General features: G+C 35.3%; 1 protein-coding gene and 1 long non-coding RNA gene across 4 annotated transcripts in view; one reads left to right on the top strand and one right to left on the bottom strand.

Annotated features, from left to right (window-relative positions):
• The window catches only part of jar (Myosin heavy chain 95F jaguar), a 206189-nt gene that overhangs the window by 110573 nt on the left and 76741 nt on the right, over positions 1-18875 (top strand). For all 3 annotated transcript variants that reach the window (XM_069832849.1, XM_069832848.1, XM_069832847.1), the window contains exon 2: positions 17500-17703. In XM_069832849.1, the coding sequence (XP_069688950.1) occupies positions 17514-17703 (190 nt within the window). In that variant the 5' untranslated portion in view covers positions 17500-17513. The remainder of the gene's footprint in view (positions 1-17499; positions 17704-18875) is intronic.
• Positions 1-18875, bottom strand: part of LOC138704709 (uncharacterized) — a 34037-nt gene that overhangs the window by 7104 nt on the left and 8058 nt on the right. The window lies entirely within an intron of this gene.

Genomic DNA, 18875 nt, shown 5'->3' with positions numbered 1-18875 from the left:
CATAATTCGAGGAGCTGTCTCAACCACAATTCCCTTTAGCGAGAAACTGAGGTTTCACCAACGTAGTCATTCTCTACGTAAATATATATTTTATGTAGGTGTCAGTATATTCCAGTGAAGTATTTAACAGTTAGGCGTGAATAGTTACTAATGCTTGCGTTATTACTAAGAAACGAATTAATAGGTGCTAAAAAAGAGAGATTTAGGACTTTATGAAATAAAATTTATGACTTTTAGGAGTTTATATAAAATTAACAATTTATTAATAATTTTAATTTTAGTAAATATTCCATTTTATGTGGAATTTATGTACAAAGAACTGGTGCTGACAATGAGTGGTACTGAACTGAAGACAAATTCTATCAGTGAAAGAGACTGATTGCTGATTGGTCGGTTTCATTTCGCATAACGGGGGTGCAGTCCACACCTGTGGAGTAACGGTAGCGCGTCTGACCGCGAAACCAGGTGGTCCGGGTTCGATTCCCGGTCGGGGCAAGTTACCTGGTTGAGGTTTTTCCGGGGGTTTCCCTCAACCCAATATGAGCAAATGCTGAGTAACTTTCGGACTCCGGACTCATTTCACCGGCATTATCACCTTCATCTCATTCAGACGCCAAATAACCTAAGATGTTGATATAGCCTACTATAACCTACTTAAAAAAGGGGGTGCATTGACGCTAAAACTAATTCGAACATGAATAACCTACTACCCATTTTATGCTAGGATGGACTTTTCCAAATTAACTTCGATGCCAGAAAATTACACAAAATCTTCTTCCCTCCCCTTCTAAAACCAGTATGGAAAGAAGTTGCGAGACCAAAGTTGGTCTGTAAGGGATTTTTTTTACTTTCCAAATAGCATTGTTGCAATTTTTGGGCATTTTTACATTTTCAGTAGTGGTATTTTTATTCTAAATATACGCAAAATACTAAAAGGCTCTTTTCAGACATAAGCATAATTTTTAGGCATTTATAGGAATTTATGGTTCATTTAGGCGGTTTAGGTCGTAAAGAATTTTAACAGCGGAATTCTGTGTACATGAAACTTAGAGATTTTTAATAACGTACGTCTAGAACGTAGCAGACAAAATAGGTATGGAACTAGAAATTCTTTCCATAGTTATTACTTATTACAAAAACTGTCCTCATGTGTGTCATTTTATTTTATACAGTACTTCATACACATTAGATAACGTTCGTAAGTTATCAAAAGAAATTTGATAAAGCATATCAATCGCACGGGAATAAAATTATTATTATTATTATTATTATTATTATTATTATTATTATTATTATTATTATTATTATTATTATTATTAGAACCTACTAATTTCCATTACAGCTCTTCATTTCTTCCGGGTCGTCTCTAATATTTCTTACCTATTGTTACAGTAATTTGTAGGTAAGCTGGTTATTCTCTTATTTGATCTTCTGTACTATTAGAATGTTTCTATCAATGATAATTCTTGCATCTAGTATTACGTTACTTAATGAATTTTACAGCAACATTCTATTTGTTATACGAAACATTAAATTTATTATGGAAAAGTTGTAACATGGGCTGCTGCCAGGAAGTCAAAAGAATAATAGCAATGAGAAATGAAGCTTGGAATAGAAAAAGAAGCATCCTTTGCGGACCTATGGAAAAAGAACTAAGGAAGAGACTAGTGAAGTGCTTTGTGTGGAGTGTGGCATTGTATGGGGGTAGAAACATGGACATTACGACGAAGTGAAGAGAAACGACTAGAAGTATGGATATGGAGAAGAATGGACCGTGTGAAATGGACAGACAGAATAAGAAATGAAGCTATGTTGGAAAGAGTGGGTGAAGACAGAATGATGCTGAAACTGATCAGGAAGAGGAAAAGGAATTGGTTGGGTCACTGGCTGAGAAGAAACTGTCTGTTGAAAGATACACTGGAAGGAATGGTGAAAAGTTTGGGACAGAAGAAGATAGCTTATGATAGACGAGTTTAAGATGTGGATCATATGCGGAGACTAAGAGGAAGGCAGAAAATAGGAAAGATTGGAGAGTGCTGAATTTGCAGTGGAAATGGAAAAGTTTCATTTTCGCGATTTTCGAGCTGTTAAGCAGCAGACAATGAAAACAAGTGCGCTGACGTCATTGAGATGTGCACTGGCATTATCCAATCTGCACCCAGCGTAAGGATTCCCTGCAGAACGTCGGCACTTAAGCCTCGAGTGCGCTATTTTACTGCAATTGAAGTATATTAAAAGCTGTGCGCATATACTGTACTTCTCACAGCGTATTAGCTATTCCCGCTATTTCTAATTTGTAGCGTTATATTAATGGTATAATGAGGAATAACAATACAATGTAATATGATGATTATCAGGGCCGGGCTTTTTTTTACTATTAGCGATAAACACGAAATGTGACTGATAGATACACCAAGGAGTGTATGCAGGTTTTCTCATAAATATAACTGATTTATGACGGTAAATTTGTGGCGAATTTGGCGAAAATTGGAGATCTCTGCGAAAAAGTCTTCATTTCTGCAATAAAAAACGAAAAACGGAATTTTTTCTTATTTTAAATAAGTATATTTTAAACATTTCATTTATTTAAGAAACACATTAGTTTTGAAGTTGGTAGCTGCAAGAGTATTGAAAGACACGGAATTTTATAATTCTCTATAATGTCTTGCACGACTATTGACTGGGTTTTCCTCATCCTTTTAAACGTTTCATTAAATTTGTTTAAGAAACGCATTGCAAATTTTTAAGTTTTTAGCTGCAGGAGTATTGGAAGGTACGGAATTCTATTACTCTTTTTAATGGCTTACACCAGGCCTGGGCGCTAATAACTCTATCGAGTCACTGTAGACTACCCCTTAATTCCCCACTCCATCTTCCTCGGTAGAGACAGTTATGTTTCAGACCGACACGAGAAGGCAGGAAAACAAGCATTGCTGAGTGACGGCAGGCATCATAACTTTCGGCTCTCGCTGGTCGTTTAACTTTCACCACTGATGCACAGTGCCTTACTGTATGTTTGTTTCTAAAGCAGTGTAAGCGATAAGGACATGGGCGGGGTATCTCCTTTCCTCTTTCCTTCCCCTTTATGCCCAGGGCTGGCTTACACAATCACTGATGGCTGGCTTTTCCTAACCCTTCTGCAGGTTAGGTGGTGACTCGCAGGTTACCAACTAGAGATGAACAACGATCGAGAAAGCAAGACTAACAGCGCCCGCAAAGCCGAAAACCCGCACGACAATGTTGTATACGTCGCGTCGTTGACGTAAAGACTGCTTGTGAGTGTTTCGAGACGCCGAGATTGATCACTCCCGAAGTCCCGAACGGCAAGCAGCCTTGAATCGCCACAGTTGTTTATACCTGACTGAATTTTTATCTACTTTGGCAAGTGTTATATATGTATAAACAATGAAGTAGCCTATTTCAAACATCATCTCTACCTTTCAGTGTATAATAATCCGTTCCTCAGTCTTTATTTAATTACTGGACCCTTATTGAAAGTCTAGACATTTTCTTTTCATATGTTTGAGATAAAGTGTGCAATCTCAAGTAAAAAGATATTAACGTTATATTTTATGTTTCTTAGAAATGCAAATTTATTTGAGAATTGGTTTTTTTTGTCTCCATTTATGTAACCATAGACAATATCATAGAACCAGAACATTTTGATAACTAAGATACTGTTCTGTTTTGTCTTTTTCTCTCGTTTAAATATTTATAATGTTATTTATTTCAATGATGCATGTTATTCAAAGTTACGAAATCTTTCCACGCCTACCAAATGCTATTTCGAGAATGATGAGCGAGATTTGAAGCGCGCGAGAATGACGAGACGAGACTCGAAAGGCAAATGCAACGAACACAGCGAGCGAGAGCGGCAGTTAGTTTTGTTCATCTCTATTACCAACCCAGCAACCGTTCATACAATTCAGATGAGGTGAGGGCGTTGTAAAAATAATGTAGCATACAGGTCACATTAAATGTGATATTGTTTTGTATAGGCATACAGTTTTATTTTTACTCGTAAACCCTATTTTTGTGTAAAACTGAGTTAAGTAACAGGCAGATTTACAAAGAGTAAATTTATTATTATTATTATTATTATTATTATTATTGTTGTTGTTATTATTATTGTTGTTATTATTATTGTTATTATTATTATTATTATTATTATTATTATTATTATTATTATTATTACTGCTGCTGCTGCTGCTTTCGCCATAACATGTTTGAAATATAATGCCATATTATACGACGCTGCACGAGTGTCTGACATTTTGAAATATGCCGTGTTATAGGGGAGTATTGGGTACAGTGAGACACAAAATATTAAGACATATGTATGCAAGTGATAATTGAAGTATTTTTAAAATCAAGTGCAGTAGATTAGGCCATGGTTTGATCAATGTGTGCTCTTTTATTTCAAACGTTTATTATGTGATTAATATCCTTAACTGGATTAATTCTTGATTATCCGAAGACTTTCTTATTTCGTTTCTTCATATGTATATTAGGAAAGTTTTTCATCATGTGAATCTTCAAGAAATTCAGTGTGTTTTCTAGTGACTTTATAGGCTTGTTGATTTTACATAGCAACAGTGCTTACAACCATTAATTCGTTTTATTTAGTTTTTGTGTAGTTTATTTACGCGTTTTAGTTTAATTTATCAGTGATGTCAACCAACATCCCTCTGTCTACTCCATTTGATTTTACTAACACTTCTTCTGTCACTTGTACTTTATGTGATAAATCTTTTACTCATCGAGGCATCAATACCCACATTTCGAGATGTCACACATCAGAAGATTCTTCGCTGAATATTACCCCAGCAGCAGTAGCAGAAAATCCTTACGATATTTCTACACATATTAGTGCTACTAATCAACCTGATGATAATGATTCATCATTACGACAAAATAAAATTGGATGTATTTATTGCAAAAAGTTGTATGATAAAAGGGGTATTCATAAGCACATGAAAGTGGCTCATGGTATACGGTCAACTGCACTTAACATCTGTCCTCATTGTAATAAATTTTTCAAAGGTGTTAAGCAGCATATTGCTAAAGCTCATCCGGAAGAATTTCGTACTAATCTATGTTCTAGTTATAATTCTAATAATCAGAATGTTTCCCTTGATATACCGGAGATACCACTCCCTAATCTCGAGAGTGAGAATGTTTCGGACAAAAATGATGTTCATGGGTTTCAACAAAATTTGGATGAGTGGATTCAGATTTTTCAGAGTAATATGGACGAGGAAAACTTTAAAAAATATAGGAAGATTTCAAAGATTTTCTTGGTACTGCTCATCATTTTCTCCCAGGCCCCAAACACCCCGCCACGCGGTATTATCTAGCACGCAGACGTGGTGACTTCAAAAATAATAATAGACACTATACTGAAACCACAAATCCGCAAAGGAAATCCAAACGAGAAAAGCAAGTCAGACTAGAAAAATACAATTACCAGGTGACACAATTCCTATATTATAACCAAAGAAAGAAAGCAGTTCGTCGAATATTTGAACCAAAGAAATGTCCTTTAAGTATTCCGGTAAATGAGATTGAAACTACGTTTAATAATAAATTTAATAATGTAAACCACCATCACTTGGATAATTATCCTAACCATATTACTGAAGTTGACAAAGATGATATTAACAACAAATTTCTGGATACTGTTAGTAAGGAAGAAATTCTTAAAGCTATGCAAGGTATTTCGATTGACACTTCTGCAGGACCAGATAAAATATTGATGCGAACTATTAAATGTGAAAAAGTTGCAGTAATTTTAGCATTAATAGGAACTAAAATGTTATCACACAATTGGGTACCTAATTTTTTTCGGAAAGCTAGAACTGTTCTTATATATAAAGGTGGAGAAAAAAAGGACCCAAATAATTATCGACCTATAACCATTTGTTCAGTAATTCGAAGAGTTTTGGAGAGGTGTCTTTGTTCAAGAATGCAACAATACGTAGAATTTAATGAAAACCAACGAGGATTTGTATCTACTGCTGGTGCACAGATTAATGCCTCTATATTAAATTCAGTTCTTCGTAAGGCCAAAATCGAAAAAGAAGATGTCACCATCTTGTTTCTTGATGTGCATAAAGCTTATGATACTGTTGGACATCGGCATTTGGAATCTGTCATTCACAATTCTGCCCTTCCCCAAAAATTACAGGATTTAATTATAAATTTACAGTGTGGAAATGAAACCCGGATAGAGGTTGGAATCCATAAAACAAAACCCATACCGTTTCAACAAGGGGTTATGCAAGGCGCTCCTCTTTCCCCAATGCTTTTTAATCTCAGCATAGACCACATTTTTTATGAATTATCTGAGCCTAGTGTGGCTGAAGAATTTGGATATGACTTTGTATCGGATCTAAATAATGTAGTAACATTAGGATTTGCGGATGATATTGCACTTGTTGCTAAAATACAATTGCTGCATCTGAAATATTTGCCATGACAAAACGGTCATTACAGCAGATCGGATTAAGTCTAAATGAATCTAAAACTCAAACCATCGTTATCGAGAAAGGAAAATTAAGTAGTACGACATTGAATCTTGGAGGATCAATTGTTAATAGTATTGATGGAGATGAACGAATCAAATACCTTGGGATTAATTTTTCTGATGAAATTAAGTTTGACATTGCCAAAGTAATCAATAATTTAAATAATAAGATCCAAGCTTTAACATCTACTTATCTTCTGAAACCAGAACAAAAAATGTTTTAAATATGTATATTCGGCCTATACTTGTTTATCCTCTTCAAAATGCTCCCCTTCACTAGCTTTCTGACCGGTTTCTCGAAGATGTGGATAAGTTAATTAAAAGTTCGGTGAAGGAAATTTTATGTTTGCCAGGAGACACGCCCGACGCGATGTTGTACACCGAACGTAAATATAAGGGTCTCAGCCTTTTCAAAGCTCAATGGGAAGCATATTTACAGCATCTCAATATTTGCAACACATTATTGAGAACCTCGAATCCTCTTGTCGTTTCTACAAGGAACATAGCAGCAGAAAAGAAAGTATGTTCCAGGAAGTTAAAAATTCCACCTGAAGATCTGGATATAAGTAACATCAATGTCCATAAACTACGACAAAATCTTAGGAAACAAGAGTACGACAAATGGTGTGCGCTTCCACATAAAGGAAAAGGTGTTATTTTATTTCAAGAATATACTCCCGGAAATAAATGGATTTTTTCTAAGGAGGGTCTGTCTTCCTCTGAATGGCGGGACGCAATTAAGATGAATGCTAACGTAGCACCAGTGAGAAGTCTTCATGGGAGATCCTTGGACGGTTTCCGTTGCAGATACTGCAACGAGATTGAAACCTTAGCACACGTCCTAGGATCCTGTCAGCATGGAGAACTCCTGAGAAATTCACGCCATCATAACATCCGAAAACTAATAGCACAAGCCCTTAGAAACAAATCCTTCGAGGTCCATGAAGAGGTGCACTGCGTTGCGTCTGAAGGCGGCGGAATTAAAAGAGCGGACATCGTGGCTCTAGACAAGACTAATAGTAAAGGCTTTATACTGGACCCAACTGTTAGATTTGAGATGAGCCAGACCCAACCATCCGAGGTCAACAAAGAAAAACAACAAATTTATGAGCCTACTATTCCGTATTTTCGAGAAAAATATCAGATGGAAGGCACCTGGGAAGTACATGGTTTAATGATCGGAGCGAGGGGCACCATCCCACGATCAACTGTAAACACTATCAAAACATTTGGAATCCATGACATCATTCCAAAAATAATTACTTCAACCATTAAAGGGTCTGTGGCAATTCTGAAAAATCATTTATACGGAATATCATAATACCCCCCCCCCCTTTCTATTCGTTAGTGTGTGATTGTTACAAATATATGTACAAATTTATTATTTCTTAAACTTAAGTTCCTAGTTCACATTTCAATTTGACTCATCTATCTTACTGTAATCATTACTATTCTTATATGTGTGTTATTCTGTGTTTTTGGCAACCCAGGATGCCTGGGCAGACTATTTCTTGAAATAAATTATATATAGACATTAAAACATGGAGTATAATAATACATGAACAGAAATGTTAATAGATGAAGGACATAATATACAATACGTGCTTGTCAAAAAAAAAATGCAAATGTCTCACTGTCCCTATTCAGGAGGGTACAGTGTCTATTAACGGACATTGAAATGATTTACATTTATTTCAAAAGAAAACAAAAACTTGCTGTCTCTTTCTCTTGACATATTCTGTAGGCTTATTTAGAATCATTTTGATGTCTGACATCGAAACCATTGAAACATCTGGAACATTTGGAAAAGTGAATTTTCCAGGACATTTCAAACTTTTGTGAAAAAATGAAATTAATTTTTGGTGACAACAAAGCTTATGATTATAAGAATTTAATGTAATTCTTTATTATTTTTGTAACATTTTCTTAAATTTTGTGAATAATTTTTTATTTGTGAAACCATTAAAATGTAATGTATCCATTATTTTAAGCTACAGTTCCTAAATTGGTTACTAGTATGTTCATTTTTGATGATAGTTTCTGGTAAATGTAATATAATTACAGTTTGTTTTTGCAAATCATTGGTACATGGGAACAGTGAGACGTCTCACTGTACCCTTCAATGGCATGTCTCACTGTTCCCTTCACGCATAGTTCATTTAAAAATGACGCCATCATTTCAAAATTAAAACAAGAAAGACGAAACTTTGCCAAACATAATCTCAAATACCATAGTATTTAACAAAACATTCATATTTATATCTCATTTGTATATCCAATATAATCTTCATTAAACACAAGCCAAAATTTTACTTCTAGAGTGAAAAATTACGAATTATTTTTTCATTACTCACCTTTATAACTAGAATAAAATCGAGTATGAAAATACTGTTACTTTACTCATGCAACATACAACTCCACTGTTACCAGCATCTCAACATCAAAATTTACCATCTACAGTAATAAAAAAGTCTTACTGTACCCACTTCTCCCCTACACTGCATGAGTGTATGACATTTACATGGTGAAAAAAAAAATAATGAAATTACGGTCATATTTTTAACCATAAGTAGGATACTTTATTTTTCATGAAAATTTAAAAACGTCACCAGAAACGTGGTGGTGGTGGTGGTGGTGGTGGTGGTGGTGGTGGTGGTGGTGGTGGTGGTGGTGGTGGTGGTTGGATGGATGTTTGACGATGACAGTGACTTTTTAACTTGTCATACGGCCGTCCTCTTCTCTCGGACAGGAGAATTGGGATTAATGAATGTGAACGTGTCGTGCAGGCAAACTGTTAACAGAACTGAAGAACTGCAGTAGATACAAGTATAGTAAGGTCGAAGAGCCGCATGGGAGCTACGTGTTGCAGTGCTATCTATCAGCTGCGCGTGGTTAGTGCCAAGTCATCCGGAGTGCCAAAGCAAGCCTTGTTATGCGTAATCCTGTACAAAGAAAGTACTGTTATAAAGAGAAATGTTTATATCAACTTATAGCTTGACGAAGGTACAAGTTTACAGCATTCTTGAGTCTGTTAATTTGAACATTACGTCTGTCTGGCTCATCGTATTTTACTTTCGCTAAGTTTCGATTATTATTTCTACTAACCGTCGTTTTGCCATTTTAATGTAATAATTCTTTATTTATACTGGCAGAGTTAAGGCCATAGGGCCTTCTCTTACACTCTACCAGGTCACAAAGTATACAAGCAGTTAAAATTTAACAAAAAGTTAGAGAACAGAATACTAACATATTACAAAATTTATATATATATATAAATAATAATAATAATAATAATAATAATAATAATAATAATAATAATAATAATAATAATATAATAATAATAGCATAATAAAATCGACACTAAACAACATGAAAATAATACCATAATAGAAAAAAAAGAAAGTAAAATACATTGGAATATGTATGTATGTATGTATGTATGTATGTATGTATGTATGTATGTATGTATGTATGTATTCACACTGCAATGGGTATATACCCGGTGGCAGTGGTAATTAATTACACTCAATAATGACAATAATAAACTTGTTAATTAAATTACACTTAATAATAATACCAATAATTAATACAAATAATTAATACTAACAATAATTTATTATAATAATAATAATAATAATAATAATAATAATAATAATAATAATAATAATAATAATAATAGGGAATATCTTAAATTAAATGAAGCACGATCACTTAAAATAACATTTAAAATAATTCTAATTTGTATCTTAAATCTAAGTTCGAACTAAAACTCACGAGTATGATATGTTTATATCTGCACAAGTACCTTTCCACATTACACCATTTCGCTGTCAACTCACTCACTGCACTGGAACTACGACACATTTCACTGATTCTATCCTGATTTCACTAACACTTCAAAAACATTTCACTGTTCAAATACTTTGCACTGCCACTATAAACTATAAAGCTTCCCTGACAGGAACACATTTCACTGACACAACACACTTTACTGACACAACACACTTCACTGACACAACATAATTCTTCACTGATACAACACTTCAATAACAAAATATCATTTACATTCTTTACATACTGTGTATAATTATCGTCTATTAGTAAAGTCCTTAAGCCTATTTTTAAATATGTTTTTGGTTGTTGGTAAAGCCTTTAGTAAGTCTGCAGGTAAAGCATTCCAATCCCTTATAGTACGATTGAGAAAAGAAAACTTTCCAGTGTCCGTCCTCTGTCTTCTTTCCCTCAATTTATATGAGTGGTCGTTCCTTGAAGAGTAATTTGGCGGTTGCAACGTATTTTTTATTTCTCTCCAGGCAGGCTATCTCTGTATGTTTTGAACAGTGCGCATAATCGAATTCGCGTTCTCCTGTCCTTGAGTGTGTCCCATTTTAATGGTGAATTTTTCCGACAACACTTGAGAGCCCGTTTTTGAATATAGTAAAAGCAACTCGTTTAGTACAAATGGTTAATATGGAAAAACGTAAGGAAGAATATATCAAAATGGAATGTAATAAAATAATAATAAAAAAGAAAAGAGATATGAAAATTAAATAAAATTCACGATAAAAAGGCTATGATAATAAATTCATCGTCTGATAAAGAGAACAAAAAGGGGAAAGGAAGGAAAAGGAAATATATAGCTTATATTTTTACAAAACTATGGCAGAGAAAAGGGCTTATAAGTGAAAGGAATCTAATTCAAAAAGTGCAATTTTAATTTATTTTTGAAACTAGACAATGTCCGACAGTCTCTGACATGTTGTGGTAGAGAGTTCCAGAGATGAGCTGCAGAGACGGTGAAAGATGAAGAGTAGAAGGATGTTCTGTGTTTAGGAATGAAGAGTGTGATATGGTGTTGTGAGCGAGTATCTATTTCGTGATATGAGGACAAATGTTGAAAACGAGAAGCTAGGTAGCTAGGGTTAGAGGTTTGAAGAATATTGAAGAGTAAAGTGAGAGAATGAATAGTTCTTCGCTCTTTGAGGAGGACCCAGGACAGCATATTTAGTGAAGATGTGATACGGTCAGATGTACGGACGTTGCAAATAAATCGAACGCATGCATTACGAACACGCTGTAGTCTGTCTGTCAGTCTCATGTTTAATAAGTTTAAGGTAGGAGACGGGTGAAAATTTCGTAATTTTTGGTGAAAAATTGAATTTTTTGTTTTTTGTAGAAAATGAAGTAATGAAGCCTATTTTACACTTTGGCAGAGTTTTTTTTAACTTGATTATTTAACGACGCTATATCAACTACGAGGTTATTTATCGTCGATGGGATTGGTGATAGCGAGATAAGGCCGAGGATTCGCCATAGATTACCTGACATTTGCCTTACGGTTGGAGAAAACATCGGAAAAAACCCAACCAGGTAATCAGCCCAAGCGGGAATCGAACCCGCTTCCGAACGCAACTCCGGATCGGCAGGCAAGCGCCTTAGCTGACAGAGCTACGCCGGTGGCTCTTGGCAGAATTTAGAACCCTACGGCGCTTGTGTCATTAATTACGCCATCTTTAAAAGGCTGCGCTCTTTAAATACCCCACGAAGGCGTGGCCCGCACTGAACTTGTTACTCCCTTGTATTATCACGGTTTTTGCATCTGAGAATTCAGATTAATTGTTGTAGTAACTCAATCACTATCACGAATAATTAATTCACATATGCAGGACTATTTACGTGTAAGTACCAAGCGACCTCTCCTTGGACATCACTGAAATTCTGAATAACATTCAAGTAGTCGCGATATGACTTCCTAAGTTAAAGCGACATAAAATAAATAAATTAAAAAAAAATCAAGTTCAAGGATATCATTACCCTGTATGAGTGTTTTAAAATTATATTTATTTATTTATTTATTTATTTATTTATTTATTTATTTACGTAGTTTATGTGTTCATATAACCCTAATAAAAACCTACTCTATTTCATGGTGCTCGTTCACTTACAAGGGAAGTATCACACCCTGCATGCCGAAACTTGCCTCGAAACTTTGGCGACATAACCGATGTGCTGCGAGAAGACCATATGCAAAATATTAACTGCCTGTTTTCACTGCAAGGCCCCGAAATAAACCCCGGAATTATGCATATAAGCAATAGGGAAGTGGATACTAGTCGCTACAGGTTGGAATGGACAGCCCTTTCTGTGTGCAAGCCAGTGGAACGGGTGGCAACCAGCAGCGAACAGAAGCATGTGAATCAAAGCCAGTAATACAAGCGGATGGCTACAGGGTTAAAGTATCTAGTACGATGTTGAGGGTTGTGTAAGAAAGGAGAATTGTTGCAATGAGTTCCACTGAGCAAGACGTAAATTCGATTAATCTATTTGAGTTCGCCACGAGTTATTTCCGTAAGAATATTGTTTCGTCTTCGGGAAACATATTTATGGAAGAAGCACACGAAAAATATAACGACACATCCCATAGAACACAATTCTTTTTGGCCACATTGTTTTTTCATCGTTTCAAGACAATAATTCACGGGTACTACAAATTCAGGAGGTCGTTTTGTGGTGTATCTGCTTGCAAACCAAGATTATCTTATTATATCCCGGAATCGTGGAGATGAAAATTGAAAATGGATAAAGGATTGAAATTTAAGTATGGTGTCCCTATGTGAAACTTCGGCGAGAATATCTTCAACATTCAATCAATCGAGTCACTTCTGTCGCTTGTTTATGCTTCGACGCGACAGAGTTTACTCCATTTCACAAGCGCACTCCACTCTGCTCGCCAATGAGACAGGGATGTCCAGCTGCGTTGCTTTATCGTCTGACCACAGAAGGATTCCAGCTTCGATTTCGGGGCCTTGCAGTGAAAACAGGCAGCTAAAATTTGGCACGTGGTCTTCTCGTAGCACATCGGTTATGTCACTAAAGTTTCGAGGCAAGTATCGGTATGCAGGGTGTGATACTTCCCTTATTAGTATAACGTGTGGACTGTGCTCACAGTCTTCAAAAGGTTGAGAACACCTCGTCTATAGCAACGCTCTCGATGCTCATTGCATTAAATACAATAAATAATAATTTATTTAACTATTTATTATGTGCGCTGTGGTGCCCACATGGCTAAGGAGCTCAGCGACGACGATGATGCTATGATGATGATGATGATGATGATGATGATGATTATTATTATTATTATTATTATTATTATTATTATTATTATTGTGATGATATTTTTCTTGCTTTTCACTTTTGTTTCGTTCACTCCATTGACCACAAGAACTGGCGAGTTTTCGAAATGCTACGTTGCGTCCTAAGACAGATCGGCGCGGCGGGCAAGTCTGAGGTCACGTAACGGGGAGCGGCGAGTCACGTCTGTGCAGCTTGTCCGTCCGTACGCACGATTCTTCCCGCACAGCGTCACGCTTCAGGAGCGCCAGATGTGACACCGAGGGAGGTGGGCGTGAGGCAAGCTCTTCGCTTTTTCGCCAATCATCTGTGTACCCCCTACGCACTATTTTAAGCAATTAGGCACTAAACTTAGTAAGGGAGCGCGTTAATGCAAATTAATCCGAGGCCTCGAATTTTGTTTTGTGCGCTTCGGAATCTTAAGGATAATTTCAGATCGCAATTCCATTTCTTATGATACTTCAACTTGAAGTGACGTACAATAGTGGCAAAAAAAAACCGGACCGACCCTTGTAGCTGATTTCAGAGCCTTGTTCACTCCACAGCACGATAGACTGGTAACTAACAGCGTATTCCGAATCTCACCGGACCGGTGGACAACAATGACGTCACGCTGCAGCGGAATAGGAACAAAACTGCTGGAAGGATCGATGGCTGTGTAAGTTGTTATCTGTGCTACGCTAGCAAAATTTTGCGAAATTTCCGTACTGCCATCTCGTTCAAAGAAAAGAGATCATAAACAACTTATTTCTTGAACCGGTAGTAATAACTGGTCCGTTGAGATGTTCGCTTATAAGCCATTAACATAGTTTTTACGTTGTGCTCATTACAAACAATACAGCAGTACTAAAGCAGAACACACCGCCATGACACAACAGTGCACGATGTCATTCGTCTGCTAATACCCGCCCTATACAAGAACCAATCAGATTCACTGATGGCGGCTGATGGAGACTGCAAGCTGATGGCACCGGTGCGACACCGGTGGAGCATCAATGACGTCATCGGTGGAATTCGGAACACCGTGAGCCATCGGATTGCTCACCGGTGAGATTCGGAATACGCTCTATGACTTTCGTGATTCGAATCCTGTCTGGGAAGGAAACTTTTTTTTGTTCCTTATTCAAATTTATTCCCCATACTTTTCGATTGCAGCGATATTTTACTACTTAATTAACTTATTATTCTCAGAACATGAATTTTACCAGCTCATTTTCTAATGACTTTCGAAATGGGCTATGTCAGAAGTCGAAACTACAACAATTTCAATAGATTACTCGCTATCTTGTGGATGCGGGCGTGGCATGCGCAGTGGCTCATTTCGGGGACTTCGATTATTCCATTGGTCCGGTTTTTTTGCCACTACTGTATATCCGCGCCTGAAGCAAATACAGATAAGTCTGTCACCAATCTATCTTTAGAGTAAAATGAAAAATATGAATATAATAGAGTTACTACGCGACATGAGCATTGTAGGCAAGAAACTTAAGTCTGTAAATCATTGCTTCTTAATAATACACTGCATATTGAGTATTGCCAAACATCTTCATCCACTTCGGAGATGGACTACAGCATTTGTAAACATTTAAAGATCCTCTTACAGCCCACTTCCTGTGAGATTTTTAGATGCAGGTCGTGCTTGAAGAAAGATGTGTTAACATATTCAATTCCTGTATTATGACAGGCAGTAGTTCTTCCAAGACAATGGACAGGGAGGTAATGGGGAATATTAATGACTGTTTCGTCTCTTTCCGTTGAATATAACATCACTTAGAGTACCATGTGATGCAACCTTCCATCAGTTTTTTAAGTTTGGTTCGAGATTTTATAGACAAAAAATAATCTCGAATATATAAGAATTTGAATCGTTTTGCTAGCTGTTACCGTATCATTGTATGTTTATTTTTGTTGGTTATTTAACGACGCTATATCAACTACTTTGTTATTTAGCGCAGATGTGATTGCTGATAGCAAGATTGTATTTGGCGAGATGAGACCGAAAATTTTTGACATTCGCTTTATGGTTGAGGAAAGCCTCGGAAAAACCCAACCATGTAATGAGTCCAATCGGGAATCGAACCCATGTTTTAGCGCAACTCCGGATCGATATACGCCTCTGGCAATAATTACTCGCATTACAAATGGCTATTTATAAAGTTCACAGTATTTATTATGTATGGAAGCTTCATCTATACTCCAGAAAATATCTGACACTTCTTGAGTAAAAACTGTTTAATTTTTCTCATAATATATTACAATAATATAGGCTAATAAGAATATAATATTATTGTTACTATTATAATTCTTGTTTTTATAAAGAGAGAGAGACAGGGCACGAAGACGAAGTTATTAAATCTCCACAAACTGATTATTGTTGGTTGTTTTAGGGTCTAATACGGCCAATAATTCATTCATTCTCTACGCCTGAGTCACTTTTAATACTTGTGCATTAGTGTAATCCAAACTTGACTACACATCTGTAGTCTTGAAATTCAACTGGCGCGACTAAACTGGAAAGTATCCAACGCTAATAAAATTTATAGATATCGTTATGCGTATAGATTTCTACCCAATGACTCCAACAATAGTTACGAGGAAAATTGTGATAATTTCTAATGTCACAGTTTATATTCCAGACGCCAAGATTTTTATTTCCCATTTTTATTCAAGGTCTCTGATGGTAATAGGCCTATAACCTGTGAATCTTTGCTAACCAAATTTAGCTTTTGTGTTCTTGCGAAAGATATGAGAAATCACAAACTTTTCTACAACAGAAATTCTAAATCTCTTTCCCCGTCTTCAGATGTAAGCTGGCATCTCGTACAGCATAAAATTTTATAAATTTTATCCGTTTAATTTATAAATTTAAATCTTGCGTAATTGTAAAATATTGACAAGTACTTATTATTATTGTTATTATTAGTATTATTGTTATTATTATTATTGTTGTTATTGTTGGTATTTTTTTTTTTTCGCTGTTATTTATACTCTTTGGTCATATCGCGAGTTAATCTTTGAGTGAAATCGGAAGGCCTATGTACTATTGTTAAGACTGCGTTTATAAATTGTTGTGAACTAGATGGCGACTGTATATGTATTACTGATTTGTTATGAATATGATTTCGGTGATGGAGGCCGGTGATATTCAAGGATGTTGTGGCCCGAATTTCCTGGCATTTGCCTTACGGTTGAGGGAAAACCCTGAAAAACCTCAACTAGGAAATTCAACCCGACCGGGAATCGAACCCGGGCTCTCTGCGTAAGAGACCAGCATGCTGACTCCTACACCACAGAGGTGTAATTATTATTATTATTATTATTATTATTATTATTATTATTATTGTTATTATTATTATTATTGTTATTATTATTATTATTGTTATTATTATTATTATTATTATTATTATTATTATTATTATTATTATTATTATTATTATTATTATTATTATTATTATTATTATTGTAGTAATGTAATATTAGCTTGCTTACTGCTTGACAGCACATAAATATTAATCAATAATAAATAATAGGCCTAATATCACACCATATTATGGCTTTTAGATCTACTACTGTATTAATATGATAAATATCACAGTTTTAGAAAATTGATACTTTTATTAAGTCATCCTCATCTTCGTCACAGTGGCCTTCATCTTTTTTTGCCATCTTCACAATCCATCCATACCTTTCCTTTCCTTTGTTTTTTTATGTAAGACCAGATAAAGAAATGCATTATAGGCAACTTAATCTGACAATATTAATATGTAGTAATTGTCTCTAACTAAGTACTGTATCATCTACAACAATATTATGATTGTAAATATATATATTTTTTATTTCAGGAAAAGTGGACTAGATGATGGAAAGACAGAAAGTGTGGGTCCCGGACCCTGTTGAAGGGTTTATTCTGGGGACAATTCAAGATATAGGACATGATGGAGAAGCAACAATTCTCCCTGTTGAATCCAAACACTCAAGGCTCACGTGCAACCTGGAACGCGTATATTATGCGGAACAACATGATAAAACTGATTTTGATGACAACTGTAAGCATACAGTACACTTATTCTAGTTGTATAATTAGAATGTAAAAATACAAACCCATTTCCTTCACAAGTAACTTCACGTTAAGAGAAAGTGAATTGATTTCAGTATGACAAATTTGTACATGCAAAAAAATTATTTATATAAATTTTTTCATTTCCACGAATTCCACATGATTGCCATTACCTTTCTTATCATTTTCGTTCTGCAAAGGAATGCTGCTTCATATTAAAGTTTTTTTTAAATAAACATTGGGGGTTAAGTCAGTTTTTGAAGATAATATTAACCGAAATATATGTACTTTGGACATGTTGTAAAGTCAGGTACTATAAACAATTCAAAGTACTATTATTTTTTTTTCATATAGAAAGTTGCATTATAGATAATTAATTTCAATTTTAATATTCACTTAAAATGTTCTACTTTACATCTGCAAATAAAAGTAACAGGCATTTAAAAAACCTTCTTTTTAATACATTTACAACTCTAATTTGGTATGACTCCTTTTATACATCGTCAGAAGTCATTTCAAAGACACCAAAAAAAAAAAAAAAAAAAAAAAAGAACCAAGTCCAAAATCGATATTTAACTCCAGAGTATCCTTTGTATATACGAAGTCCGTCCAATAGTTTACGAGAAAATCTAATTATATGTGGACAGATAGGCTACTGTACTCCAACCACGAGAAAGTCTCCAGGGAATGAAGGGGAGCGCGGTGATGCTGTGAATGAATGTTGATGTCATAAGATGTCATAAGGTCACACACGTGGGTACTCTTATCTCTATTGGTTAACTCTCACAGCACAAACCATAACATTGATACAGACATATTGATACTACCCTAGTTACAAAATTAGATCACAGTTAATCTCCTGGTCTTTTAATTTCTTCATACAGGAAATAACATATGCAGGAGAGCGCATGGTTTTTAAACTGACGTTATAACGATAATATTATTTATCTACTTCGTTCCAATAAATGACGCAATAGTAAGCACATTCCTTTCACGGTTGATCTCCTGGTTGGGGAACAGTAGACAACATGGTAAAATCACATATCGATATCCCATACTAAAATGAGTTTTCGTAACAGTTTCTAAATAATTTTTTTCGGTAACAGCATTTTCACAGTAGGCCTACTCAAATTCATTTTGTTGATTTATGTTCTTTATGTG

This window comes from Periplaneta americana, chromosome 8 (genome assembly GCF_040183065.1).
Source record: "Periplaneta americana isolate PAMFEO1 chromosome 8, P.americana_PAMFEO1_priV1, whole genome shotgun sequence".
In the NCBI taxonomy this organism is placed as follows: domain Eukaryota; kingdom Metazoa; phylum Arthropoda; class Insecta; order Blattodea; family Blattidae; genus Periplaneta; species Periplaneta americana.
The sequence above is the reverse complement of the archived record's forward strand: the minus strand, read 5'-3'. Positions and strand labels throughout refer to the sequence as shown.